At 45.6% G+C, this 27,915-nt stretch overlaps 1 protein-coding gene across 1 annotated transcript; it reads left to right on the top strand.

Moving 5' to 3' along the window:
* Positions 1-432: 432 nt before the first annotated feature.
* TMEM171 (transmembrane protein 171) lies at positions 433-27,848 on the top strand. The gene is made up of 3 exons (XM_075854871.1): positions 433-1,060; positions 15,572-15,707; positions 27,632-27,848. Exons 1-3 carry the CDS (start codon positions 433-435, stop codon positions 27,846-27,848), a joined length of 981 nt encoding a protein of 326 aa, XP_075710986.1.
* The last annotated feature ends 67 nt before the right edge of the window (positions 27,849-27,915 follow it).

A 27,915-nucleotide genomic window follows, 5' to 3' on the forward strand; every position in this document is an offset into this window, starting at 1 on the left:
AGGCGGACTCGTTTTTTTACCCCGAGAGGAAAAACCGCCTCGCGGTAAAAAGAAGAGTCATGCCCTATCTTTGGGCGTTTACGCCTCTGATCTCCGATTGACCTCAATGAGAGGCAGAGAAAGAGTATTTTGCAGCGTTTTTGCCCGTAGCACTCAATGGCGTGAGTGAAAAATGCAGCGAAAAACACCACTAAAAATGCGGCAGATGGATTGCAGGCAGAGGAAAATCTGCCTCAAATTCCAAACAGAATTTTGAGGCAGAATTTTCCGAAGAAAACCTAAGAAGGAAAGTAGGACTTTTGAGATCTGTTTTTTTTTTATAGTGCCCATGTGGGTTCTTTTATTGTATAATGCAACTATTAACTTCCTTCTATTCATATTCTCAACAGAAAAGCTTCTCTTTGGAAGAAGGTAGCCAAACCATTTTCAGAAATGGAGACCTCACACCGTTTCCGGCATATGACAAACAGTTATGTCACAATCAGCAGACTCATATTCTTTATGTATATTTTTGGAGGGATAATCTTCTGTGCTGGATTCCTTTTATCGCTCTATGTGTTCCAGGCCTGCAAAGTTGGTGTCCAGGTCTACTGCACCACGACATTTAAGATAATGGGACCTTCACTTGCTGTGTTGGGACTGGCTTCTGTTGTGTTGGCAAAATCTAGAGCAAGGTTGGAAGCCACTAGAAGGCCATTACCAAATAGAGAAACGCATCCGGACCGCTTATTTCTCTTTGGAGAAAGCCGCCAGTTTTTCCAATGTTTAATATTTGGATTTTTGATGGTAACTTGTGGAATACTTGTCAGTATATTGGGTGCCTGGATACCGGGTTGTAAAGAAACTTTTCCAGATCAAAATGTTACTGGCACAAGCTTCAACACTAGAACCTGTGGACTCCTTTCTCTACAGATATTGGGTCCTGTAATTATTCTGATTGGATTGGGTTCTTTTGTGATGGGTCACATAAAGAAAAAACCCTGTCGTCGAAATCATAATCATTCAGTTAGTGATGAAGAGCCCCAGGCCCCAACAGATGGCCGATTTCGTGTTACCGTTGGTGAGTAATTTTTTTTTGCTGTATTGAGTAATAAATCTTAAAGGCCTCGTAGAACTTTCTTATCATGCAGAGCCCAAAGAGGTGGTTTGAACTTGGCATTCCTTGAATCACCTTCTTATGTACCAGCCCCTCAGGCCCTATTCACAAAACTGGCAAGAGCTGCGTAAAAAGGCCATATTGTGATTTTTCAATGCCAGAAAACGTGCTTAGTAATGGTTGATAAATTCCTCCCTTTGTGTAACAATCAGAAAACCAGTTAATGACTTTATTAGTTTACGAGTGCCTGGTACATTAAATTGCAAAATAAATATTCTTATGCTATATATACATATATAATTATTACACCCAACACCTATAATAACTTCTAATTGTTGATGGAGGACATGATAGAACTAATACGCGCCTTGCTATAATGATCTGTTATATAACTATTTGTAAACAGATGCGACGTGTGTGCAGTCTGTTCAGCAGAACAGGGGCTCAGAGTTGGTCCACTGTGGCCACAGGGGTTTTTGCCCCTTTAGTGTAAAGCCTATTTGTTTATTTATCATCACATTCCCAGAGCCATAATTTTATTTTTATGTATTTGTATTTGAGACACCATATACTAAAAGACTTAACATTTTTATTTTTCTGTCGACATAGTTGATATCCACATGCTGCGTAAAATTTGAGAATCGCATAAATTCACCTGCGGTGCATATTTTTCGTTCCGCAGCTTGTCAATTCCTACTGCTGAATTGCTGCGTTTTTCAGAGGAGATATCACCATCTCGCAGCATTGAGAAGAACGTAGCAAAAAACGCACTATTTTCTGCAGTAAAAAAACGCAGGAAATGGTGCGTTTTTTCCGCAGCGGAATGTCTGCTCGTTTCTGCGGAATTGCTGCAGAATTTTCTGCAGCAATTCCGTTACGTTTGGACAAGACCTTTTATAGGGGGAAAAAAAATTCTTCTTTGTTTTTTACAGTCCCACTACATGCAGTCCCACTACTGCAATACTTCAGTGTAAGGGCTTGTCCACACGTAACGGAATAGCTGCAGATAATTTCTGCAGCAATTCCCCAGAAACTAGCAGAAATTCAGCTGTGGAAAAACCTCACCATTTCCTGCGTTTTTTTACTGCAGAAAATGTTGCCGATTTTGCTGCTTTTTCCTCAATGTTGGGAGATGGTGACATCTCCTCCTGAAAAACGCAGCAATTCAGTCCACTTTCCGCAGCAGGAATTGGCAGTACGAAAAATACGCGCCTCAGGTCAATTTCTATAAAAAAATACGCAGCAATTCCGCTACGTGTGGACAAGCCCTAAAACTGACAGTCATCCCTTAGGCCCTGTCTAAGGCAGGGACCAATAGGCATACGATGAAGACAAACCTGGAAACCAATGGCACCCTGCAATCGTTCTGCGGGGAGGGGGGGGGGGGAGCTGTGGGTTACAGAGGGAGCCTCCTCCCTCTAAATTCCCTTAGATGCTGCGGTTGCTATTGACCAGGGCATCTAAGGGGTTAAACTGCCGGTATCAGAGCAGGAACCCGGCTGCCGTTAGACAGCCCAACCACTCGCTCTACCGGCACGTATTGGCAGTCATTAAGGGGTTAAAACAAGTATCCTGCTTCTCTCATCCCCTCCCGCTTCTTACTCTCTCCAGTGGTTTCCCAATGATTACACAGACACTGCATCATAACAGTCAGCCAATCACAGAGACTCTGATTGTCTAAGCTATTCTATAATTGGCTGCTAGCTGATGAGGCAGTATCTGTGTGTCTGAACATTCTACAATCACAGATAAAGGAGTAAGGCCTCATGCACACGACCGTAGCCGTGTGCACGGCCGTGATTTTCGGGTCGGCCGGCTGCGGACTGTCAGCGGACTGTCAGCCGCAGGCCGCCCGCACGTGCACATGGCCGCGGCCATTGTTTTCAATGAGCCCGGACCGCAGAACCGGGCCGTAATAAGACATGCCCGTTCTTTCTGCGGTCCGGGCTCCCGGGCCGTGCACGGACCGCAAAAACTACGGTCGTGTGCACGGCCCCATAGAAAAGAATGGGGCCGCAATTCTCCCGTGGATTTTCGGGGGAATTGCGGCCGCAAAAACACGGTCGTGTGCATGAGGCCTAAGAATATGTTGTCATGCAACCTTCAGTACAGGTGATTAACCTCTTCAAAGAGGCAAAGATTCAGTTTGGCGGCCCCCCAACGTCTTTCCCGACATTTCCTTCCCCCTCGCTATGTTTGTTTTCTCTACCAATCAATGAGGTATCATTTTTCCCCCACATTTTTTTTAATGTAACTCATGTAAGCATAAAACCATTTGTACATTTTACAAGCAACCTAGTTATATAAGGGAGTTACCATAACAGTAAATTTAAAAGAAAATAATTTAACGAGGTCCGTGCCAGACTAAAATAGATTGTGTAACCGATGTTAATGAGACTACATGGGGAAATATTGAACATCCTCCTCTTGTAGATACTGCCACACACCCCCCTTGTAGATACTGCCACACAGCCCCCTGTAAATAGTGTCACACAGCCCCCTGTAAATAGTGCCGCACAGCCCCCTCGTAGATACTGCCGCACAGCCCCCTCGTAGATACTGCCGCACAGCCCCCTCGTAGATACTGCCGCACAGCCCCCTCGTAGATACTGCCGCACAGCCCCCTCGTAGATACTGCCGCACAGCCCCCTCGTAGATACTGCCGCACAGCCCCCTCGTAGATACTGCCGCACAGTCCCCTTGTAGATACTGCCACACAGCCCCTGTAAATAGTGTCACACAGCCCCCTGTAAATAGTGCCGCACAGCCCCCTCGTAGATACTGCCGCACAGCCCCCTCGTAGATACTGCCGCACAGCCCCCTCGTAGATACTGCCGCACAGCCCCCTCGTAGATACTGCCGCACAGCCCCCTCGTAGATACTGCCGCACAGCCCCCTCGTAGATACTGCCGCACAGCCCCCTCGTAGATACTGCCGCACAGTCCCCTCGTAGATATTGCCGCACAGCCCCCTCGTAGATACTGCCGCACAGCCCCCTCGTAGATACTGCCGCACAGCCCCCTCGTAGATACTGCCGCACAGCCCCCTCGTAGATACTGCCGCACAGCCCCCTCGTAGATACTGCCGCACAGCCCCCTCGTAGATACTGCCGCACAGCCCCCTCGTAGATACTGCCGCACAGCCCCCTCGTAGATACTGCCGCACAGCCCCCTCGTAGATACTGCCGCACAGCCCCCTCGTAGATACTGCCGCACAGCCCCCTCGTAGATACTGCCGCACAGCCCCCTCGTAGATACTGCCGCACAGCCCCCTCGTAGATACTGCCGCACAGCCCCCTCGTAGATACTGCCGCACAGCCCCCTCGTAGATACTGCCGCACAGCCCCCTCGTAGATACTGCCGCACAGCCCCGCTTGTAGATACTGCCGCGCAGCCCCGCTTGTAGATACTGCCGCGCAGCCCCGCTTGTAGATACTGCCGCGCAGCCCCCCTTGTAGATACTGCCGCGCAGCCCCCTTGTAGATACTGCCGCGCAGCCCCCTTGTAGATACTGCCGCGCAGCCCCCCTTGTAGATACTGCCGCGCAGCCCCCCTTGTAGATACTGCCGCACAGCCCCCTTTGTAGATACTGCCGCACAGCCCACTTTGTAGATACTGCCGCACAGCCCCCTTTGTAGATACTGCCGCACAGTCCCCCTTGTAGATACTTCCGCACAGCCCCCCCTTGTTGATAGTGCCACACAGACCCCCTGTAGATAGTACTACACTCCCCTCGAAGATACTGCCGCACAGTCCCCGCTTGTAGATAGTGCCGCACAGCCCCCGCTTGTAGATAGTGGCACACAGCCCCCCTTGTAGATAGTGCCACACTCCCCCCCCCACCTAGAATAAAGTGCCACAAAACCATTAGGGCTCCCTCTTGGATTGGTATCCCCAACCGGAGGGTTGCCGACGCTCTGGCTAGGGATTACTCTCCTGGAGGAGCCCCTGGCGTCACTGTCCATATATGGACAGGGACGTCAGGAGCTCCCTTTTGGATCAGAGTCCCTGGCCAGAGTGCAGAGACTCTGGCTGTGGATTCCACTCCCAGAGGGATCCCCTGACGTCCCTGTCCATATATGGACAGTGACGTCAGGGTCTCCTCCTAGAGTGGATTCCCCTGCCAGAGCGGCTCTGGCAGGAAATTCCGCTCCAGGAAGAGCCTTTAACGTAACTGTCCATATATGGACAGGGATGTCAGGGGCTCCTTCTGGGAGCGGATACCCGGTCATAGAGTCGGCGCCCCACCCCACCTTCCCTCTTAGTTCTGCCCGGGGGAACATGCACCGCCTGCCCCCCCTAGCTACGCCCCTGCCCTAGACCACCTGCAATATTGTCATTAACCCCATCACTGCCCTAAGTGGCCAGGGATGTAATCATTAAACCCATACCTCCCAACCATCCCGGATTCAGCAGGACAGTCCCACATTCCGGGTGCTGTCCCACTGTCCCGGGCGGCCACGGTATATCCCGCTGTAAACTGTATTTTCATCCTCAGGCATTATACTGTATGGGGCAGCTATGGGGGCATTATACTGCATGGGGCAGCTATGGGGGCATTATGCTGCATGGGGCAGCTATGGGGCATTACGCTTTATGGGTGAATTTGTTTGGGTATTATACTGCATGGGGGCATCTGTGTGGGGATTATACTGTATGGATGCAACTATGGGGCATTATATTGTATGGGGGCAGCTATTTTGCATTATACTGTGTGGGGGGCACTATGAGAGCATGATACTGTGTTGACTGAACCAGGTGTGTATGGGCGGGGACTGGGTGGGGCGTGAATTAAAAGAAAATATCCACATCGGTTGTCCCTCTTTGGGATACTTGAAAGTTGGGAGGTATGTTAACCCCTTTGCTGCCCTAAACAACCAATGATTTGACCAATAACTTGAAAAAAGCTTTTACAGTTATTTTATTTTTAATCTGAAAAGTTTCAAAGTATATTTTGCACAGAGGCCCTAACCTGTCTGTGTCCATCACCCTGATGTACATGGGGAGTTTTGTTTATTTAGGTACATAAACTAGAATAAATTCATGGTCTGTGTTTTTAATTGTTAAATACCTACCCTACACCACCCAAGCGAAAAATTATTTAAAGGATGAATTGCATTAAGCCTTATTCACATAGCCGCATTTGGTCTGTGGCATATGGACCGTATGTTGGCTGCAATTCCCAGATCGAACACAGTTCAGGGAGCTGTACTCTTCGGAACATAGTCATTCATGACGCTTTGAGTCACTGCCTCCACGTGGGACTACCGTCCCGTTTTGTAAACATAATTGCAGTTTGGGACAGTATTCCCGCGGGGAGGCAGGGACACCTAGCATCATACATAACTATGATGCTGGGAGTACAGCTGCCTGAACTGTGTTCGATCCGGGAAATGCGTCCGACATGCGGTCCGTATCTCACGGACCAAACACAGCCGTGTGGAGAAGGCCTTTAGCAGAGACGGATTGTAGGGAAAGACCATGGGGCATGTGTCTTGGGGCCCCCACCACCTTTGAATCTCGCACCCCCTCTAAAGGCAGTTCATGATCCTATGCAGCCAAGAAGAGATGACCATGAATAAAGTGTAGGGGAGAAGCTGGCTCGGCTGTGTCCATGATTTCCATAGATTTCAGTGGAGAGGGCCACACACGTGCAGCCGCAACTCCTACATATGGCTCAGGTAGGGTCCTGGTCCAAGAGGTGAGATGGTTGTACCTGCCATATATTATGCCCTGCTTAATTGGCCCTGGCTTTAAGGGACCCTTTTCTTTAACACATAAAGGCTTGGTACCCTTATCTAATAGATAGTAGCCCATGAAATACTGCCGGTGCCCACTGACAACAGTAAGGCCAGGATCACACACACACAGTTTTGGTGCAGTTTTTGAGCCAAACCCAGGAGTGGACACAAAAGAAAGGAGATGTATTAGTATTTTCTTTATATCTCTCCTACCTTTTAGTTCCACTACTGGCTTTGAATTAAAAAAACGGAGCCAAATGCTGATTTAAACCTGTGTGTGTGTGTGTGTGTGTGTGTGGTCCTGGCCCAAGGGTATATTCACATCTGGCATATTTTATTTCCTTTTAAGCCACGCCTCCAACCCCCATCCATACACACCAGCTCACACAGTATCATGCTCCCGTAGTGCCTCCCACACAGTATAATGCCCCATAGTGCCTCCCACACAGTATAATGCCCCATAGTGCCTCCCACACAGTATAATGCCCACATAGATGCACCCAGGGCCGGCGTCAGCACCCGATGAACCTGGGCAAGTGCAGGGGCCCAGGTACTAGTAGTGCTCTGCCCGGGACTATGGCTCTGGGGTTCCCCCTGACAACACTGTCCATATATGGACAGTGACGTCAGGGGCTTCTCCTGAAGCGGAATCCACAGCCAGAGTGTCGGCAATGCTCTGGCTGGGAATTCCACTTCTAGAGGGAACCCCAAAGGCGCTACCTACAGGGAGGGGGGCCATCGCGCCTGTCTGTGCCGAGTGGCGCACGGCTGCTTCAGCGTTGGATTCAACTGTATCTGCGTCCTGAGGACGCAGATATAGTTGACACCAGGAAATGCCAGCGGTTGCCCGGGACAATGCCTGGAATCCGGGACTGTCCCGCTGAATCCAAGACGGTTGGGAGGTATGCATATATCTGAGTAAGGATTTTTTGCAGCACATGCATGTATTTTTATATCACAGACATTTCTGCAACAAATCTGCTGTAAGTGAACTCGTACTTATAAGTCGTTCCCTGCAAGGTTTGACCGATGTGTGGGGGTCCCCACGATTGTCTGCCTCCCCCTCCCACTCTTATTTTGTTATCTCCAATCTGAACACGCTATTTGTCAAGGTTGAATTTCAGTAGTGATGTCGCTCCCTGCCACCAGTAATGTGATTAAACTAGCAGATGTCCGAAATCAATAGCAATCCAGTTCCTGTCTTATCAAGTGAGGTCCCTGACAGCCTGTTCTTACCTGCCTGTTCTGGATACATCCTGGAAAGTGTTTTTCCCTGGTTTGCGTTGCATATTGTGAGGCAGGTTGTACTATTACTGAAATCCACATGTATAGACAGTATTTCGGCAGCCTGGCATTCCAAGGTGCATTGTATACAGCGTATCTTTTGTTTATACCGGCTTTGATTACTGTTTTGTATAACATATGTATATAGACATGGAAAGCACCCTCAGATGTAACAATTTTGCAGTGGTTTTGAACATGTTACATTGTAGGGAATGGGATATTGAAAAAAATGTGTTCCCACAATGTAGCTTAGTGCTGTGGTGCACAATTGTTTATTATTATATATTGTGTACTGTATATTGGTTTCATGTGCATCGTATCTATAGAAGGGGAAAATGAGGATTTGATTTCAGCTGACATTTGAAAAGTCCAAAGAATCGTCAAGGATTAATTATCTGAATTACAGCACTCATACTTGGGCGTATTATGGTCCTTTATATTTAGTGCCAAGGATCCCATCATGGGAGATCAGGACAGTCTGTCTGGGAGTCGAGAGAACAGACTTCTCTGCCTGTCCAGAGACTCCCATACTTCAGAGGGTTGAGAAGTATGAATAATACTGTGCTGTCATGCCAGATATACTAAGGGTATGTTCACATGTCGCAGACAAATCTTGTTTTCTAAAACCATTTTTGAACGCTGAAAAAAAAAAAGTGATTTGACCGTGACGTGTGAAGCAGAACGCATAATAAGAAAATAGTATTGTTTCATTTATACATTTATTGTCATAGTAACGCTTATGACTAAATAGTACAAATAGAGAAAATACACGCACACACACAGACACACATTTTCTTCTACCCCTAATTTTGAGTTTTGTGTATGCCCTTTGTTGGACCTGTTTTTCTGATAAGTCCTAGATAAGTAAAAAAAAAAAATCCTGTAGTCACCTCTGGGGGAGCAGTCTTCTTTAATAATATTTACAATCTGGTTCTGGAAGGAAAAATTAGAGAATAACTCCTAGAAGAGGCGCTCCTGTACCTATGTTATTTACCTTAGAGGAGCACAGTTTTCTGTTTATTTCTTCTCTCCTTTTTTTCCCTCTACCATAATATTTGCAATGTAAGCTGTATAAATGTGTGCAGTAAGCTCCCTCTAGTGGTGGCTGCAAACAATCATAGTTTTATCATTTGTAGGAATACTCTGGTCCAAACTGATACCATGTTATGCCCAGTGTAGGGTCTTAAGGGGCACTGCATGACATAAGGATTCCCTGGTTGGTATTCTTTTAATGATTAAGTCATGCACTGGTTCTTCAGGCCCTGCAGAAGACATAACAATCTTTTCTGTAGAGTGTTCCTTTTAACTTTGGCAGTGATTGATTTTTTTTTTGGGTATTTTTTTTTAAATTAAAATGTGTATCCGTGTGTTTGGTGCAACTCTTAAATTAGTTTTTATAAAAAATTATTTTTACTTTTTCAGATACAGCTGCTTTGTATGCTGTATGCAGAGCAACTGTATCTTTGACTAAGACCTGAATCCGTCAGTCCCGCGGACCTGTCGGGTTCAGTGTCAACGTGTCCTTCGTATCTCTGACATGCAGCATCCACCTGTAATCTATCACATATGGAGCGGTTTTGAATTAGCTGTAAAAGCAGAATGAGCCATACAGATAAGAAAAAGCCGAATATTTTGAGACACTAAAGTGGTCAGGAGCTTTATAACTTTTTTATTTTTGTGTCAATAGAGTGGTGTGTGAAGGATTATTTATTTGCGGGAGGAGTTGTAGTTTTTATCGGCACCATGTAAAGTACCATATAATGGGTGAATTGGAAAAAACTGAGATTCCTCCATGGTTTTTTGGGTTTAGTTTTTACTGTATATATTTACCTTCTCTTAAGGTAAAAGTAGATTTTAGCATCTACTTTTACCTTAAGAGAATGTAAATATATACAGCCCCAGAACCAAGCTCAGTACACATATACAGCCCCAAAACCAAGCTCAGTACAAATATACAGCACCAGAACCAAGCTCAGTACATATATACAGCAACAGAGCCCAGCTCCGTACATATATACAGCAACAGAGCCCAGCTCAGTACATATATACCACACCAGAACCAAGCTCAGTACATAAATACAGCAACAGAGCCCAGCTCCGTACATATATACAGCAACAGAGCCCAGCTCAGTACATATATACCACACCAGAACCAAGCTCAGTACATAAATACAGCCCCAGAACCAAGCCTAGTACATATATACACCCCAAAACCAAGCTCAGTACATATATACAGCCCCAGAACCAAGGTCAATACAAATATGCAGCCCCAAAACCAAGCTCAGTACATATATACAGCACCAGAACAAAGCTCAGTACATATATACAGCAACAGAACCGAGCTAAGTACATATATACCACACCAGAACAAAGCTCAGTACATATATACAGCCCCAGAACCAAGATCAATACAAATATACAGACCCAAAACCAAGCTCAGTACATATATGCGGCAACAGAACAGAGCTCAGTACATATATACAGCACCAGAACAAATACAGTTCAGTACAGAGATCATTTGCAAATTCAGTTTAACCCCTGCTGTATAAATTTGTACGACATAAAAGAACAGCTCCCAGTATAGCCTGAACAATGGTTAGGTTATGCTGGGAGTTGCTATTTAACATAAAAGAATGCTACCATCCGTCATCTCGCTGCAGATCATACAGTGACTACAGTACTGATCAGTCACAGGGAGAATTAACAATTACATTGAGTGACTCACAGGTGATGTCTCAGATTCTTTTTCATTCTTTTTCTCTTTTTTTCTCCATCTGGTCCAGACTTCTTCAGGGCACGGCCCATTTCTACAGCTCCTCACTTTTCCAACATCCACCTATAAATGAAGATTACATTTCTCACGATGCTACACTCTATGCTTCTAAATATAATAGTATCATAAACTGTGCCCCTGAATATAATAGTACTATACACTGTACTCCTGAATATAATAGTACTATACACTGTGCTCCTGAATTACATAGTACTATACACTGTGCTCCTGAATATAATAGTACTATACACTGTACTCCTGAATATAATAGTACTATACACTGTACTCCTGAATATAATAGTACTATAAACTGTACTCCTGAATATAATAGTACTATACACTGTACTCCTGAATATAATAATACTATACACTGCGCCCCTGAATATAATAGTACTATACACTGTGCTCCTGAATATAATAGTACTATACACTGTGCTCCTGAATATAATAGTACTATACACTGTGCTCCTGAATATAATAGTACTATACACTGTACTCCTGAATATAATAGTACTATACACTTTACTCCTGAATATAATAGTACTATAGATTACTCTCCTGAATATAATAGTACTATACACTGTGCTCCTGAATATAATAGTACTATACACTGTACTCCTGAATATAATAGTACTATACACTGTGCTCCTGAATATAATAGTACTATACACTGTACTCCTGAATATAATAGTACTATACACTGTACTCCTGAATATAATAGTATTATACACTGTACTCCTGAATATAATAGTACTATACACTGTACTCCTGAATATAATAGTACTATACACTGTGCTCCTGAATATAATAGTACTATACACTGTACTCCTGAATATAATAGTACTATACACTGTGCTCCTGAATATAATAGTACTATATACTGTACTCCTGAATATAATAGTACTATACACTACGCTCCTGAATATAATAGTACTATACACTGTACTCCTGAATATAATAGTACTATACACTGTGCTCCTGAATATAATAGTACTATACACTGTGCTCCTGAATATAATAGTACTATACACTGTGCTCCTGAATACAATAGTACTATACACTGTGCTCCTGAATATAATAGTACTATACACTGTGCTCCTGAATATAATCGTACTATACACTGCGCTCCTGAATATAATAGTACTATACACTGTGCTCCTGAATATAATAGTACTATACACTGTACTCCTGAATATAATAGTACTATACACTGTACTCCTGAATATAATAGTACTATACACTGTACTCCTGAATATAATAGTACTATACACTGTACTCCTGAATATAATAGTATTATACACTGTACTCCTGAATATAATAGTACTATACACTGTGCTCCTGAATATAATAGTACTATACACTGTGCTCCTGAATATAATAGTACTATACACTGTGCTCCTGAATATAATAGTACTATACACTGTGCTCCTGAATATAATAGTACTATATACTGTGCTCCTGAATATAATAGTACTATACACTGTGCTCCTGAATATAATAGTACTATACACTGCGCTCCTGAATATAATAGTACTATACACTGTGCTCCTGAATACAATAGTACTATACACTGTGCTCCTGAATATAATAGTACTATACACTGCGCTCCTGAATATAATCGTACTATACACTGCGCTCCTGAATATAATAGTACTATACACTGCGCTCCTGAATATAATAGTACTATACACTGTACTCCTGAATATAATAGTACTATACACTACGCTCCTGAATATAATAGTACTATACACTGTACTCCTGAATATAATAGTACTATACACTGTGCTCCTGAATATAATAGTACTATACACTGTACTCCTGAATATAAAAGTACTATACACTGCACCCCTGAATTAAATTGTGTCAAACACTGTTAAGTAAAACACAACACACACTAACAATGCCCCCTGTAGATAGCGACAGTCACAATGCCCCCTATAGATAGTGCCAGTTACAATGCCCTCTGTAGAAAATGCCTCCTGTAGATAGCGCCAGTTACAATGCCCTCTGTAGTAAATGTCCCCCGTAATTAGCGCCAGTTACAATGCCCCTGTAGATAGTGCTAGTTACAATGCCCTCTGTAGATAATGACCACTGTAGATTGTGCCAGTTACAATGCCCTGAGTAGATAATGACCCCTGTAGATTGTGCCAGTTACAATGCCCTATGTAGATAAAGTCCCCTGTAGATTGTGCCAGTTACAATGCCCTAAGTAGATAATGACCCCTGTAGATAGTGCCAGTTACAATGTCCACTGTAGATAATGACCCCTGTAGATAGTGCCAGTTACAATGTCCTCTGTAGATAACGTCCCCTGTAGATTGTGCCAGTTACAATGCCCTATGTAGATAAAGTCCCCTGTAGATAGCGCCACTTACAATGTCCTGTCTAGATAAAGTCCCCTGTAGATTGTGCCAGTTACAATGCCCCCTGTAGATAGTGCCAGTTACAATGCCCTCTGTAGATAATGACCCCTGTAGATAGTGCCAGCTACAATGTCCTCTGTAGATAACGTCCCCTGTAGATAGTGCTAGTTACAATGCCCTCTGTAGATAAAGTGCCCTGTAGATTGTGCCAGTTACAATGTCCTCTGTAGATAATGCCCCCTGTAGATTGTGCCAGTTACAATGCCCTCTGTAGATAAAGTCCCCTGTAGATTGTGCCAGTTACAATGCCCTCTGTAGATAAAGTCCCCTGTAGATTGTGCCAGTTACAATGCCCCCTGTAGATTGTGCCAGTTACAATGTCCTCTGTAGAAAAAGTCCCCTGTAGATAGCGCCACTTACAATGTCCTCTGCAGATAATGACCCCTGCATCTTTTACCCCCCCCCAACGCTGCCCAGAACAAAAAAAAAACGTCCTCACCTGTCCCCGTTCCCGCTTCTTCCTCCAGCACCGCAGGACTGGTCAGAGACCAGAGGTTGTCATCCAGTGTAATGGTGCCAGTTACAATGCCCTAAGTAGATCATGACCCCTGTAGATTGTGCCAGTTACAATGCCCTATGTAGATAAAGTCCCCTGTAGATTGTGCCAGTTACAATGCCCTAAGTAGATAATGACCCCTGTAGATAGTGCCAGTTACAATGTCCACTGTAGATAATGACCCCTGTAGATATTGCCAGTTACAATGTCCTCTGTAGATAACGTCCCCTGTAGATTGTGCCAGTTACAATGCCCTATGTAGATAAAGTCCCCTGTAGATTGTGCCAGTTACAATGCCGTTTGTAGATAAAGTCCCCTGTAGATAGCGCCACTTACAATGTCCTCTCTAGATAAAGTCCCCTGTAGATTGTGCCAGTTACAATGCCCCCTGTAGATAGTGCAAGTTACAATGCCCTCTGTAGATAATGACCCCTGTAGATAGTGCCAGTTACAATGTCCTCTGTAGATAACGTCCCCTGTAGATAGTGCCAGCTACAATGCCCTATGTAGATAAAGTCCCCTGTAGATTGTGCCAGTTACAATGCCCTCTGTAGATAAAGTCCCCTGTAGATTGTGCCAGTTACAATGCCCCCTGTAGATTGTGCCAGTTACAATGCCCTCTGTAGCTAAAGTCCCCTGTAGATTGTGCCAGTTACAATGTCCTCTGTAGATATTGACCCATGTAGATAGTGCCAGTAACAATGTCCTCTGTAGATAACGTCCCCTATAGATAGCGCCACTTACAATGTCCTCTGTAGATAAAGTCCCCTTTAGATAGCGCCACTTACAATGTCCTCTGCAGATAATGACCCCTGCATCTTTTACCCCCCCCCAACGCTGCCCAGAACAAAAAAAAAACATCCTCACCTGTCCCCGTTCCCGCTTCTTGCTCCAGCACCGCAGGACTGGTCAGAGACCAGAGGGTGTCATCCAGTGTAATGGCGCAGTCGGCGTGATGACATCATCACGCCGACTATGTCATTAGTAAAGCGCCGAATGGGAGGAAGGGAACGAATAGTACCCTGTCTCGCCAGTGCAGTAAGCAGTTGTATCCGCATCCTAAGGATGCGGATATAATTGGGTGGGAGGTCCCGCTTCACTCCGGTTCTCTGAACCGGCTGTAAATTTAACAGCCGGTACGGGAGAACTGGGGCGAACTGGGCGCCTTTCCAGCCTCGGGCCCCGGGCACTTGCCCAGATTGCCCTCATTATAATCCGCCCCTGCATCTAAGTTATGAACATAGATGTGATGGATAACCGGTGGATCCTGCATGTCAGAAAATTGCAGGACCCGCTTTCACTGAACCAGTCAGTCCCGCAAACCTGGCGGGAACAGGATTCATTGAAGGATACTGCTGCTCTGTATACAGGATACATAGCAGCTGTATCTCAAAAAGTTTCATAATTTTTAATAAAAACTGATTATAAAATTGCACCAATCCCACTGATTGACCTTTTTATAAAAAAATAAATAAAAATAAATCCCTTTTAAAGGTTACCATAGCCTTTTAAGGGAAATGGATGAATTTATCTTTATAATAGCTGGAGCTCGATCTTTTTTTTTTTGTATAAAGAGCTCCAACTATTGTAAAGATAAATTATGAATTCAATCAGCAGAAAATTTTGGACCTAAAAGTGAAATGATAGTTCATAATAGCAGGTACACTAAATTTTTCACCTGTGTAAAATACCATTTTTAATCTGTTGTGTATTCTAGTTTTTCTCTCTATAAAAGTATTTTTATTGTGCTTAATAGGTGATACTGTTATAATATTCCCATCACCACCACCACCCTATTTTGAGGATCCTTTGTCACCAGAAGCTGGTTCAGATGGAACAACTTTACCTAGGAGTGATAATCCACCATCCTACAACAGTATTTTTAACATAAGGTAGGCCAAATTACACACCACCTAATCCCCAATCTCTACAATCGTTTCCAATTGTGATTTACCAGCTGTTGCAAAACTACAACTCCCAGTATGAATGCTGAAGCTGGATTTGGAGATCAGTGACCTCGTACTATAAGGGTATGTGCACACACAAACTCAAAAAGTCTGAAAATACGGAGCTGTTTTCAAGGGAAAACAGCTCCTGATTTTCAGACTTTTTTAAGCCACTCGCGTTTTTCGCGGCATTTTTTTATGGCCGTTTTTGGAGCTGTTTTCAATAGTCTATGAAAAACGGCTCCAAAAACGGCTGAAGAAGTGACCTCACGGCCATTTTTCCCATTGAAATGGGCACATGTTTGGAGGTGTTCTGCTACCGATTTTTCAGCCATTTTACGGGATGTTTAACTTTGTGTGAACATACCCTTACTATATAGCAAAATATCACTTAATTTTTTTCATTTTGTTGGTATTTTAGCATTTTTTTTTTCAGGTTTGTCACAGGCAGATAGTGTTGCCTGATAAATGATTAGTGTACTGTAACTACCACATTCCAGAGTTTTTTCCATCTGTGACAGAGCGTGCTGCACTGATAAATGATTAGTAAACTTTCTGTGCTACATGCAAACAGACCATGAGAAGTGTGATTAAGTGACCTTGTCCACCACCAGAGCAGTTTGGAGAAGCGCACATATCTCTGGGGGTCAGCAGCGTATTAAAGTCTATTATAGAGGCTCAATTAGCACATTTATTCAATGAACTATTGAGTGTATCAACTGTGTGTGTGTGCTTGCACCTCACTAAGTAATTATCTTAAATCATTGCTTTCTGTGCTACCAGTAATTGAAAGATCAATCACAATAAGCCAATAGTACAAGTAAATCAACAAAATGCACATGCATCTCTATAGCTGTAGCTAGAATTAGAAAGTGCTGAATGACATATAAGGAAGGGCTTGTCCAATTCCAGAACAGAATTGCTGCGTATTTTCCTCCCGCAATACACAGCACAATACAGTAGCAGCAAAGTAGGTGTGATTGAACAAATGTCATCCACAAGCTGCAGAAAATTTCAGCCCACAAATTCACCTGCGGTGCGTATTTTTAGTTCTGCAGCATGTCAATTATTTCTGCTCAAAGTGGACTGAATTCCTGCATTTTTGAGAGGAGATATCACCATACACACGGGGCCATATTTACCACTAGGCACTGGGGGTGCAGTGATTAGGGAGTCCAGCAAGGGGGGGGGGCAGCTGGAGGATCGTATTTTTATTTTTTCTTTGATTCAAAGCTTAAAGGGGTTGTCTGAGATTTAATGACTTTGTGTTAATGCTTGTACTTTATAAATGTAAATACATTTGTAATATACTTACATTTTCCAAAGTGGCCCCATTTCCAGATCCTGCCGTTGGGTACTTCACGGGTGACGTCAATCTCTGCACTGGCTCTGGCCGCTGTGTTGATCTTCAATTCTTTTCCGGATATTCGACACGTCACTTGTGACGTGCCATGTATGGGCTGTTCTAACGAGGGGTACGGTCCCAGCTGTCGGACACCCACCGATCAGCAAGATACCCCTTACCCTACGGATAGGGGGTAACTTGTTGTAACTGGAATACCCCTTCAAAGTTTAAAAATAAAAAAAGTTGAGGGGGCGTGGCTTAGGCATGGCGGAGTGAGGACGCGTGCAGCAGCAGCTCCGGACTCACCCCGCCGAATATCACCTGCCAGGGCTCACCTACCAGTCGCTTGACACCAGCATGACCAGGGGGAAACACCGTCGGTACCCCCCGGACACTTCGGTCACCCCGAACATCGGCCGCTTCCTCTGGTCGGCACAGGAAGGCCCGCCGCAGCGATCCTCCTCGTCCCCTCCAGTAGGCCGCAATCAGCCTCCCGCCTCGCCGCGAAGACACAGCCCGCCTCCCTCTCACTCCGGCCAGCTACAGCCCGGCGCCTGCACCGACGGATCTGGAGGAGAGATGCAGCCGGCAGACAGAGGTCAGTGTGCCCGTTACCAGATATGGGGCCCCTAACATGGCGCCCACAGGCGGGGCATGTGAGACACCCCTACCATCACCGGCCCAGCGGCCCACACCCGTGCCAGGCAGTCAGCAGAGCCAGGGGCTGCCGGTTATCTTCAGGGAGACCCTCTCCCCCACCCCGCCAGTGCACACCGGAGACCACCACGCAGGCCTGTCCTCGGGCCCCCCGCTCTCCATGGAATGGACCCTGGCAGAACTTTGGGAGATGGTCAAGGTACTGCCCACTAAAACGGATTTAGACCTCCGCCTCGCACAACTAGAGGAGAAACACGACAGGGACATCGGGGAGGTCACACAAGAAGTACGGGCCCTAGCTGTGAGAGTGGACACCTTAGAGCGCCAGCACTCCGTCGACTCCCTGGACATATCGGTCCTCTCCCAGTCCTTGGCTACCCAAGCTATGCCACTCCAAGACCTCTCCCTACACTTAGATGATGTCGAGAATAGGGGAAGGCGTAATAATTTGAAACTGAGGAGTTTGTCCGAGTCTGTACCCCCCGGCGGACTTTACGATGCTGTGACCCACATTTTCAACAAGATCCTGGAACACCCGCGAGATATGCCCATAGAGATGGACAGAGTTCACAGACTGGCGGGCCCCAGGAATGGAGACGGCAATCGACCGAGGGATGTTATCTGTAGAGTGCATTTCTACAAGCAAAAAGAGGAGATTGCCCGCAGAGCCTGGGAAAAAGGGGCTGTCCCATACAATGGCGCCGATATCACTGTCCTGCCGGATGTATCCAGATTGACGCTTTCCATGCGCAGAATTGTCCGCCCATTATTGGAAGCAACAAGGGCAGCAGGCGCAACATACAGGTGGGGACACCCGTTCCACATCATCCTTCGAAAGCAGGGAATGTCATTCGCTGTCCGCTCTCCTGACGATCTGGAGGAAGCATTCCGGTTCTTGGAGACCTCGCCGGTGCGGTTACCAGACTGGACCGAACCACCGCCACCATTCGCTCCCAGAGGAGGCCCGTATCTGGACTATGGGTCCCGTCAGCCAATCCGACCTGGAGCAGAGCTACCCGACCTCCGACCCTTGGAACGTCGCTCTCCACGCAGAGACAGAGGGTTGGGATCCGTTGACCTCCATCCCCCTGGACGACGATCGCCGCGGAGGGACTGAATGTTCACAGCCGCCTTAATGTGGACGTTTTCCTGGACTACATTTTGCATTCTCCTTCTCTCTCTTTTTCCCATAGGGTTCCTGGAGGACTGTCAGGAACACATTGCTGGAACTGCCTTATAGCTGGTTGTATCACTGTGGGTAGAGGGGGCGGGCAGATACACACCGGTTGGGGGAGGTTTAAATAAGTTTACCTGCTTTAATTGTTTTACCTGCCCAATCTGTGTTATTACATAGAGGAAGGTGAATACTGGGAATGTTAACTGTTAATAGGGTGAGTCCGGGGCTCTAAAGCACTTTGGTTAATTGAATTTTTTAGTTGACATTTTAACTGTTGTTGCGCTGTCTTTGCACTCCGGTCTTTCCTTGTTCCCTATTAGGGTTCCGTGTAGCTGTGTCATGTTTGAAGGTTTCCTGCGGGCGACACAGCTCGCGTTGAGTAGTGGAGAGGTATTGTACTCCGACTTTAGAGAGCTTGCTCTGCATACACGTTCTTTTTCTTCTTTCTCTCTTTTTCTTCCTCTCCTTTCCCTCCCCTTCCCCCTCGGTCCACTCCGGACATTTCAGTTGCCATGTCTGACATTACTGTTGTCTCCCTAAATGCACAGGGTCTGAATGTTCCGGAAAAGAGGTCCTCCATTCTCCGTCTCCTGTGGAAACGGAAAGCACACGTGGCCTTCCTGCAGGAAACTCACTTCCAGGCAGACAACATCCCAAAGCTTACAGACTCCAACTACCCCGCGGGGTATCATAGTGCGTCCCCTGACTCCAAGACCAAGGGAGTCTCAATCCTGGTCTCCCGCTCCCTACACTGGGAACACGTGGACACCTGCGCAGGTGAAGCGGGACGGTACCTTTTCGTAAAGGGTAAGTTGGATAATGCGCTGTACACACTGGCCTCATACTATCTCCCTAACTCTGGTCAGGTGGCCTACCTGGACAGAGTTTTGAGGTCTCTGGATGGCTTTCTGGAAGGTACCTTAGTCATGGGGGGGGATTTAAATTTCACCCTAGACCCCGTCTTAGACACATCACGAGGACACTCCTCCCTACCCAGGGCAGCACATCGTCGTATACGGCGATTGCTGCATGACCATCAACTCGTGGACGCGTGGCGAGTTATGCATCCTTTGGTCAAAGACTACACATACTACTGGGCGCCTCACAACTCCTACTCCAGGTTGGACTATTTCTTCCTGCATCATGCACATCTTCCCAGCCTGACATCATCCTCCATAGATGACATAACGTTATCTGACCATGCCCTTATTTCCCTCACCCTAGCCCGCCCATTGGCCCATCCTCCCTCCTGGCAGTGGCGACTGAATGAGTCCCTCCTGCAGGATACGACAGTGGTCTCTGAAGCACGCCGAGACCTGGTGGAATACTTTGATAAAAACGATACACTGGGGATGGACCCGTTCTGTATATGGGAGGCGCATAAATGTGTGGTGCGCGGTTCCCTTAGACGAATGGCAGCCAAACTCAAGAAGGAGCGGACGGCTCATCTCAGAGACCTACTGTTACGCATACACAGGCTGGAACAGTCCCATAAGATATCACAGGACCGGTTACTAGGGGCAGAATTAGGGCAATTGATGGAGCAGGTGCGCTCACTCTGTGTTGCCAAGGCGAAGGCCACACTAGTTAAATGTAGAAGGCATTTTTATGAATTCTGTAATAAACCCAGTAGGACCTTGGCCCGCGCCCTCTGGATAACCCGCTCGCGTACATACGTCCCGCACATCACAGGTACCCAGAATAAACTACTGCAACTCCCACATGACATAGTGGGAGTTGCAGTCCTATTTCCCTACTGGATGTAGACTTGAAACTCTTTGCCAAGATTCTGGCATATCGGTTGTCTCCACTCCTTCAAACCGTGATGCATACTGACCAAGTGGGTTTCATGCCCCTACCGGAAGCAAGAGATAACACCACACGGGCAATTAATTTAATGTACCAGGCGGCAGTCACGTCACTCCCCACTTGTTTTTTGTCAACGGATGCGGAAAAGGCTTTCGACAGGGTCAGTTGGGACTTTATGTTGGCCACTTTACGACATATCAGAATAGGGACTCATATGATGTCCTGGATCTCTGGTCTCTACTCCTCCCCATCAGCTCAGGTCAAGGTCAATGGGCACCTCTCAACCTCCTTCAAGATTACTAACGGCACGCGCCAAGGCTGCCCCCTATCGCCTCTGATCTTTATTTTATGCCTGGAGCCCTTGCTGTGTCACATCCGCTCCAACCCGGACATTACAGGCTTGGACCTGGGCGGCAGAGCCCATAAGGTTGCCGCTTACATGGATGATCTGCTGTTCTTCCTCACAGCCCCTAGAATTTCCTTGCCCAACCTGATGGTGGAGCTGAGTAGATACTCTAGATTATCCAACTTCAAAATAAACTACCAGAAGTCGGAGGCCCTTAACATCTCGTTACCACAGACTCTGGTCGCTGACCTGTCGGAGTCCTTTTCTTTCAAGTGGGCAAGGGACTCGCTTAAATACCTGGGAGTTCGGCTTCCCGGTGATCTATCTCGCCTTTATGCGGTGAACTTCCCTTTGCTACTTCAACGTATAAAGGTGGACCTAGACACTTGGACTTCGGGCACTTTCGGTAGGTGCGCGATTTTTAAAATGAACATCTTACCACGGATTCTGTATCTCCTACAGGCCCTACCGATACATATCCCACGCCCGTTCTTTCAGTCCCTACTGTCCCTAGTGCACAAATTCATATGGGCAGGGAAACCAGCACGTATCGCCCGATCATTGCTATTTCGTGTAAAGGGGGAGGGGGGCATTGGTCTTCCGGACTTTGTCTCCTCTCATCACGCCTCCCACTTGACACGAATCTTAGATTGGTTCCGGCACGGCGGGATGAAAGAATGGGTGTCCATGGAACAGGCGTTTATATCTATCCCACTGCAGGCCCTGCCGTGGTTGGGCAGACATGTTCCCAGGGTCGCGCGGTCCCACCCGACAATCGGTCCCACCCTAGCAGTCACAGCACGGGTGTTTCCTCGGGCAGAATTCTCGCCGTCCCCCTCCCCGCTATTTCCGATTTTAGGCAACCCTACATTTCCACCGGGACTGGATAGTGGCCCATTTCAAGTATGGTTGGGGCGGGTAAGGGGCAGGCCCTACAATTTCAGCAGGAGGGGAGGTGGATGACGAGCGATCAAATACGAGCTCTGTCGGATCCGGTCTCTTTCTCGGCGTGGCAGGTTACCCAGTTGCAACATTTCCTGATGTCCCTAGAACATCCTGGAGTGCAGCAACGGGACTGCTCCACGTTTGAACTCCTGTGTACAGGCACAGGCACGATCCGACATGCTTTGTCCAGAATCTATACGTTTTGATCTCGCCCTCCAATTTGCCGCCACCTCCGTACTTACGTAGCTGGGAGAGGGACTTGGGCGAAACATTCACCCCTGAACAACGAGACCGCCTGTTCACCATGACGCATAAGTCCTCCATGGCCAGTAGATTTCAAGAGGCAGGGTTTAAGATATTGTCCCGTTGGTACAGGGTGCCTTCCAGATTGCATGCAATGATCCCGGCGGCCTCGCCACTATGTTGGAGATGTGGGGACCATGTGGGTACAATCTTGCATATTTTTTGGGACTGCCCACTCCTGACTGGGTTCTGGTCCGAGGTGTGGCGTATTTCCTCAAAGTTCACGGATTATCCTCTCCCGCGATCCCCGGGCCTCTTCCTGCTTCATTTGTGCGAGGTCCCACTGCCCTCGTATAGACGTTCGGTAGTTCGTCACTTGGTAAATGCTGCTAGGGCATGTGTTCCTGCACTGTGGAGACAGTCCGGTCCGCCGACGGTGGGCATGTGGTTCGGCAAGATCCAGGAGATCATGAGAATGGAGGACCTCACGGCATCAATGAAGGGGACTCATGCCTCCTTCCTAAAAACATGGTGTGAATGGATTCGTTTCCAAACGACCGAGGAATATAAAACCATCATGGCCTCGTGAATTCCCGTCTAGACCCGGTATGTCAGGTCAGCTCCCCCCCTCCCCTCTTTTTTGTTTTCTCCCCCCATTTCCTTCTTTTTCTTTCCTCACTATTTTGCCTCTCCTTCTTTCTGTCTCTGCATCTCTCTTCTCCTTTAATGCCCCTGTGCGCACTCAGGATATATCATGCACGGCTGCGGGTTCAGGGTGCATAGCGGAGATTCCTTAATTAACTGTATTTAGCGACATGGTACTTTCAGGTGACCCCATGTACTTATGTGAGGCCGATAACTGACCTGTGATCTGTTAACTGTTTTTTCATTGCCTTTTTCACACTATGTTGTGTATATTCTGTACGATTTGTAATATAAAAAAAAAACAAAATGACAAATAAAATAATTTATAAAAAAAAAAAAAAAAAGTTAAAATAAAGTAATGTTAAATAAAAAAAAGAATAAAAATTGCTTTCTTTCACTTAGTTTGGTGAGGCATGAGGTGTTATGAATTTTATACCTCCATGTGGATCTCATTAATAGTAATTAAACCCATCATGTACCTCACACATTAACCCAATGTTGTCCATTATGACTGAGAGACACGATGGGGTTAATTACTATGAGGGTATGTTCACATGCTTAGCAAAAAACGTCTGAAAATACAGAACTGTTTTCAAGGCGTATTTTTACGGCCGTTTTTGGAGCTGTTTTTCTGAAGAAGTGACATGCACTTATTTTTCGCGGCCGTTTTTTTACGTGCCCGTTTTTCAAAACGTCCGCGTAAAAATAGGCCAGTCGGAACAGAACGCCGTTTTCCCATTGCAATCAATAGGCAGATGTTTGCAGGCATTCTGCTCCTGATTTTTCGTCCGTTTACGGCGCGAAAAACGGCCGAAAATAAGCAGTGTGAACATGCGCTTAATGTGAGGTAAACGGAGGTTCAAAATTCATCACACCATGTGCCTCACATCAGAAAATGGAAGAACTTTTTTTATTATTGTTGGCAAAGTATCGTTTTGGTATCGAGAATAGCAATACTACACAAAGTATCGGTATTGAAGTCCAAATTCTGGTATTGTGACAACCCTAATGTAATGTACGGTCTTCAATTGTATCCTCGTCCTTAGGAAGCGGATACAATTGAAAGCGCAGGTGAAGCAAGGGAACCATTAATTCCCTTCCTCGTCATTCGACGCTTTCTTGTGGCGCCGCCTGCCGTCGTTCCGCTGGAACAGGCCTAATCAGAAAAGATCAGGCCTGCATCAACGGAAACTTTATTGCTGAGCCCCGCTGACGCTAGTAACTCCTAGTGCGGGGATTACTTTGTATCTGATGGAGTCTCGACACTAGGTTTATAGTGGCACACGCACCCAAGATGAGCCAAAATTCTTGTGCACCTCGGGTGAGCCTGTGTCACTTACAAGGCTTAGAAAACTAAGCAGTGACAGCAGTCATTGGTCAGTTTACATCACGTGGTGGACGGTTACCTAAGTTCATTGGCCTAGTTTTAAAAGTAGGTAACCTGGGACCACGTGATGTAAATGAACCAATGACAGCTAAGAGCTTTATTTAAGAGTTTTATTTCATTAAAATAGTTTTTCTGTGTCTGTACTTTTTTTTTTTAACTATATTACTACTGCCTCAGTATGGTGACTGTCTGATAGATCGCGTCAATTACTAAAGTGGGGCTTAGTATTAGCTTGTGCAGAGGCTAACACTAACCCCCTCATTATTACCCCGGTACCCACCGCCACCAGGGTTGATGGGAAGAGAGAAGTACGATCCAGTACATGACCATCTGAAGCGATGGTCGGGCACTGGGGCAGTCGTAGACTGTGAAAGCCCAAAAACAATGGGCCTTCCCTCCCTTTTGAATGCTAGGCTGCTGCTATGTTGTATCTGGCTGGTTATGAAAAATGGGGGGAACACGACATTGTTTTATTAAAATAATTGAAAAAAGACTTGGGGTCCCCCTATTTTTCATAACCAGGAAGATACAATAAAGCAGCTGCAGCCTAGCATTACCAGGGTGGGAAGGTCCATTGTTTTTGGGCTTTCCCAAGCTAATAATACCAGCTTGCATCCGCCCCAGTACACAACCATCACTTCAGATGGTTGGGTACTGGATTATACCTGGCTCTTCCTAGCACCCCTGGTGGCAGTGGGTACCGGGGTAATAATGGGGGAGTTAGTGTTGGCCTCTTCAGCGGCTAACACTAAGCCCTGCCTTAGTAATGGACGCTGTATTTCAGATAGCTGCCATTACTAAGGCAGTTGTAAGGAAGTATAAAAAAAAACACCTACAGAGAAAATATTTTATAGAAATAAAAGCCCCCACACACCCTCGTTAACCATTTTATTAAAAATAAAAACGCCATCATCAAAGTAGTCCTCTAATCTGACGTAGTCCAACAACTGAACCTGTAAAAAAAAAAACACAAAAAACCCCAAAACACATTAGTAACACTAATAACTAAAAAAGCAAAACGGTTATTATACTTCCCTTCCTGGGTCTGTGACAGTAAACTAAGCAGTGATAGCTGTAAGCTGTCATTGGTTAATTTACATCACATGGTCCCAGGTCACCTCCATTCATTGGCCTACTTTTATTAGAACGATGTACTGAGGTAACCAGCAGGGCGTTTTTTGCTCCAGTCGGAAAGCGGGGTCACTGCAGGAGTGTTTTTTTTTTTTGGATGATGTAAGACGGCGGGCCTCCAAGGATGTCGCTTCATCCCACGTAACCGCCGCTGCAGCCAATCACAGGCTGTAGCGGTCTCCTGGGGTGAAACGTCTCCTAGCAGGCCGGCTAAGTGCTGCAGTTTTCCGCAGCGGACATTCCGGGCGAAAAACTGCAGCACAGCTTGGTGCCCGGAATTCCCTGCAGCGCACAGGGCGGCTATGCTGCGTGCTTTTACACAGCGTAGCCACCCCGTGTGCACTCAGCCTAACTGTTCTGCATTACTGCATGTGACTCATACATTGAACTGTATGCTGCTCTAGTGGTGACTGCAGGCAGAAATAAATGTATTGTATCAGAGAAATAGAGCTATGACCCCTGTAAAGATATATTATAAACTTAATTTGCACAGAATGTTGGATCTAAAAATGACATGATGTTAATAGATAGAGAAGATGAACCCCAACATGATTACTTTTCATTACCCAACCCTCTCCCTCCTTATGTTTTGTTTTTTTACCGCTCACGCCAGTGGCATATCTATAGATGAAGACGTTTCAGCCACACCTGGACCATGTAGTTTAACCCGTTAGTGACCGGCCCATAGTGTTTTTACGTTGGTCACTAACGGGCCTTATTCCGATGCCATAGACTTTTTACGTCGCTGCATCAGAATAAGTAAACAGAGCAGGGAGCTGTCAAATCTCCCTGCTCTCAGCTGCCAGAGGCAGCTGAGGGCTGGGGGCGTCCCTGCTCTAACGTGTGAAATCAATATTAGTATCGATCTCACCCGTTTAAAACTTCAGATGCGGTGCTGAATAGCGTGCACCACAACTGAGTGGTTTTGGAGAGAGAGAGGGAGCTCCCTCTCATCCCACTGAAACCCGGCGATAAGATCGCCGAGTGTCTGTGTCTCTGATGGCAGCCGGGGGCCTAATAAAGGCCCCCAGGTCTGCCTGTAGTGAATGCCTGCTAGAACATGCCTCTGGCATGACCTAGCAGATGCCTGTCCGTTTTATACCGACAGGCATAATACACTGCAATACAGAAGTATTGCAGTGTATTATAAATGCGACTGGATAATCGCATAGTGAAGTCCCCAAGTGGAACTAGTAAAAAAGTTTAAAAAAGTTTAATAAAAAGTGAAAAAAAAAAATGAAAAACCCACTTTTCCCCCTTACAAGCTTTATTATTAACAAAAAAATAAAGTAAAAAAGTTACACATATTTGGTATTGCCGCATCCATAACGACCCCAACTATAAACTTATTACATCATTTAACCCGCACGGTGAACGCCGTAAAAAATAAAATAAAAAAACATGCTTTTCTTTGAATCCAGCCTTAAAAAAAATTTGATAAAATGTGGTCAAAAAGTCGCATCTACTCCAAAATGATACCGATAAAAACTAGAAGTGGTCCCGCAAAAAAAAAGCCCTCCTACAACTGCATCGGCGAAAAAATAAAAACGTTACGACTCTTCAAATATGGAGACACAAAAACAAATAATTTTGAAAAAAAAGTGTTTTCACTGTGCAAAAGTAGTAAAACATACAAAAACTATACAAATTTGGTATCGTTGCAATCGCTACAACCCCCTGAATAAAGTTATTGTGTTATTTATACCACACAGTAAACGGCGTAAATTTAGGACGCAAAAAAGTGTGGCGAAATTGCTGTTTTTTTTCTATCCCCCCCCAAAAAAAGTTAAAAGTTAATCAATAAATTCTATGTACCCCAAAATGGTGCTATTAAAAATTACAACTTGTCCCGCAAAAAAACCAAGACCTTATACAGCTATGTCGATGCAAAAATGAAAAAGCTATAGCTCTTTGAATGAGACGATGGAAAAACTTAAAAAATGGCTTGGTCATTAAGGTCTAAAATAGGCTGGTCATTAAGGGGTTAAGGTGGCCCAAGGGACTTCTGTAACATAAAGTAGTACAATACATGGCAAGTTACAGTGGTGCCCTCGTACAGCTTTTGCATTGTCTCACCTTGATCCACTTTGGTGTTAAATGCTGATTGGACCATAGAGCAAATGTACGAAACATCTTGTGTACACGGAATAAAGTTAGAGTTTTTATTTTCCTTTTTTTTCTGCAGGGCATATCAGAATGAAGGAGGCCAAGAATGTACAGTATACACAGTTCCATTACCAAGTTACTCCAATGAATCTTATTCCAATGTGTATTTTGCGTCAGAACCTCCACCAAAATATGAAGAGAAAGATTCTGCTTTACCTGAAGCCTCCACATCATCACCCATTACTTCAAGTAACTCTACAGAATCTGCATCTAATCCTGCACCAGAAGACATGTAGGACAAAACAGTGATTTAAAAAAAAAAAAAGAAATACCATGCAGCATTAAAAAAAAAATCTATGGGCC

The sequence above is a fragment of the Rhinoderma darwinii genome, chromosome 1, assembly GCF_050947455.1.
Source record: "Rhinoderma darwinii isolate aRhiDar2 chromosome 1, aRhiDar2.hap1, whole genome shotgun sequence".
NCBI lineage: Eukaryota > Metazoa > Chordata > Amphibia > Anura > Rhinodermatidae > Rhinoderma > Rhinoderma darwinii.

What these genes read in the sequence shown, in the direction of transcription:
- TMEM171 (XM_075854871.1), top strand. Translation starts at nt 433, where the DNA reads ATGGAGACCTCACACCGTTTCCGGCATATGACAAACAGTTATGTCACA. An exon ending in CCGATTTCGTGTTACCGTTG is followed by an intron (nt 1,061 to 15,571) that starts GTGAGTAATTTT and finishes TGTGCTTAATAG; the next exon opens with GTGATACTGTTATAATATTC. An exon ending in AACAGTATTTTTAACATAAG is followed by an intron (nt 15,708 to 27,631) that starts GTAGGCCAAATT and finishes TTTTTTCTGCAG; the next exon opens with GGCATATCAGAATGAAGGAG.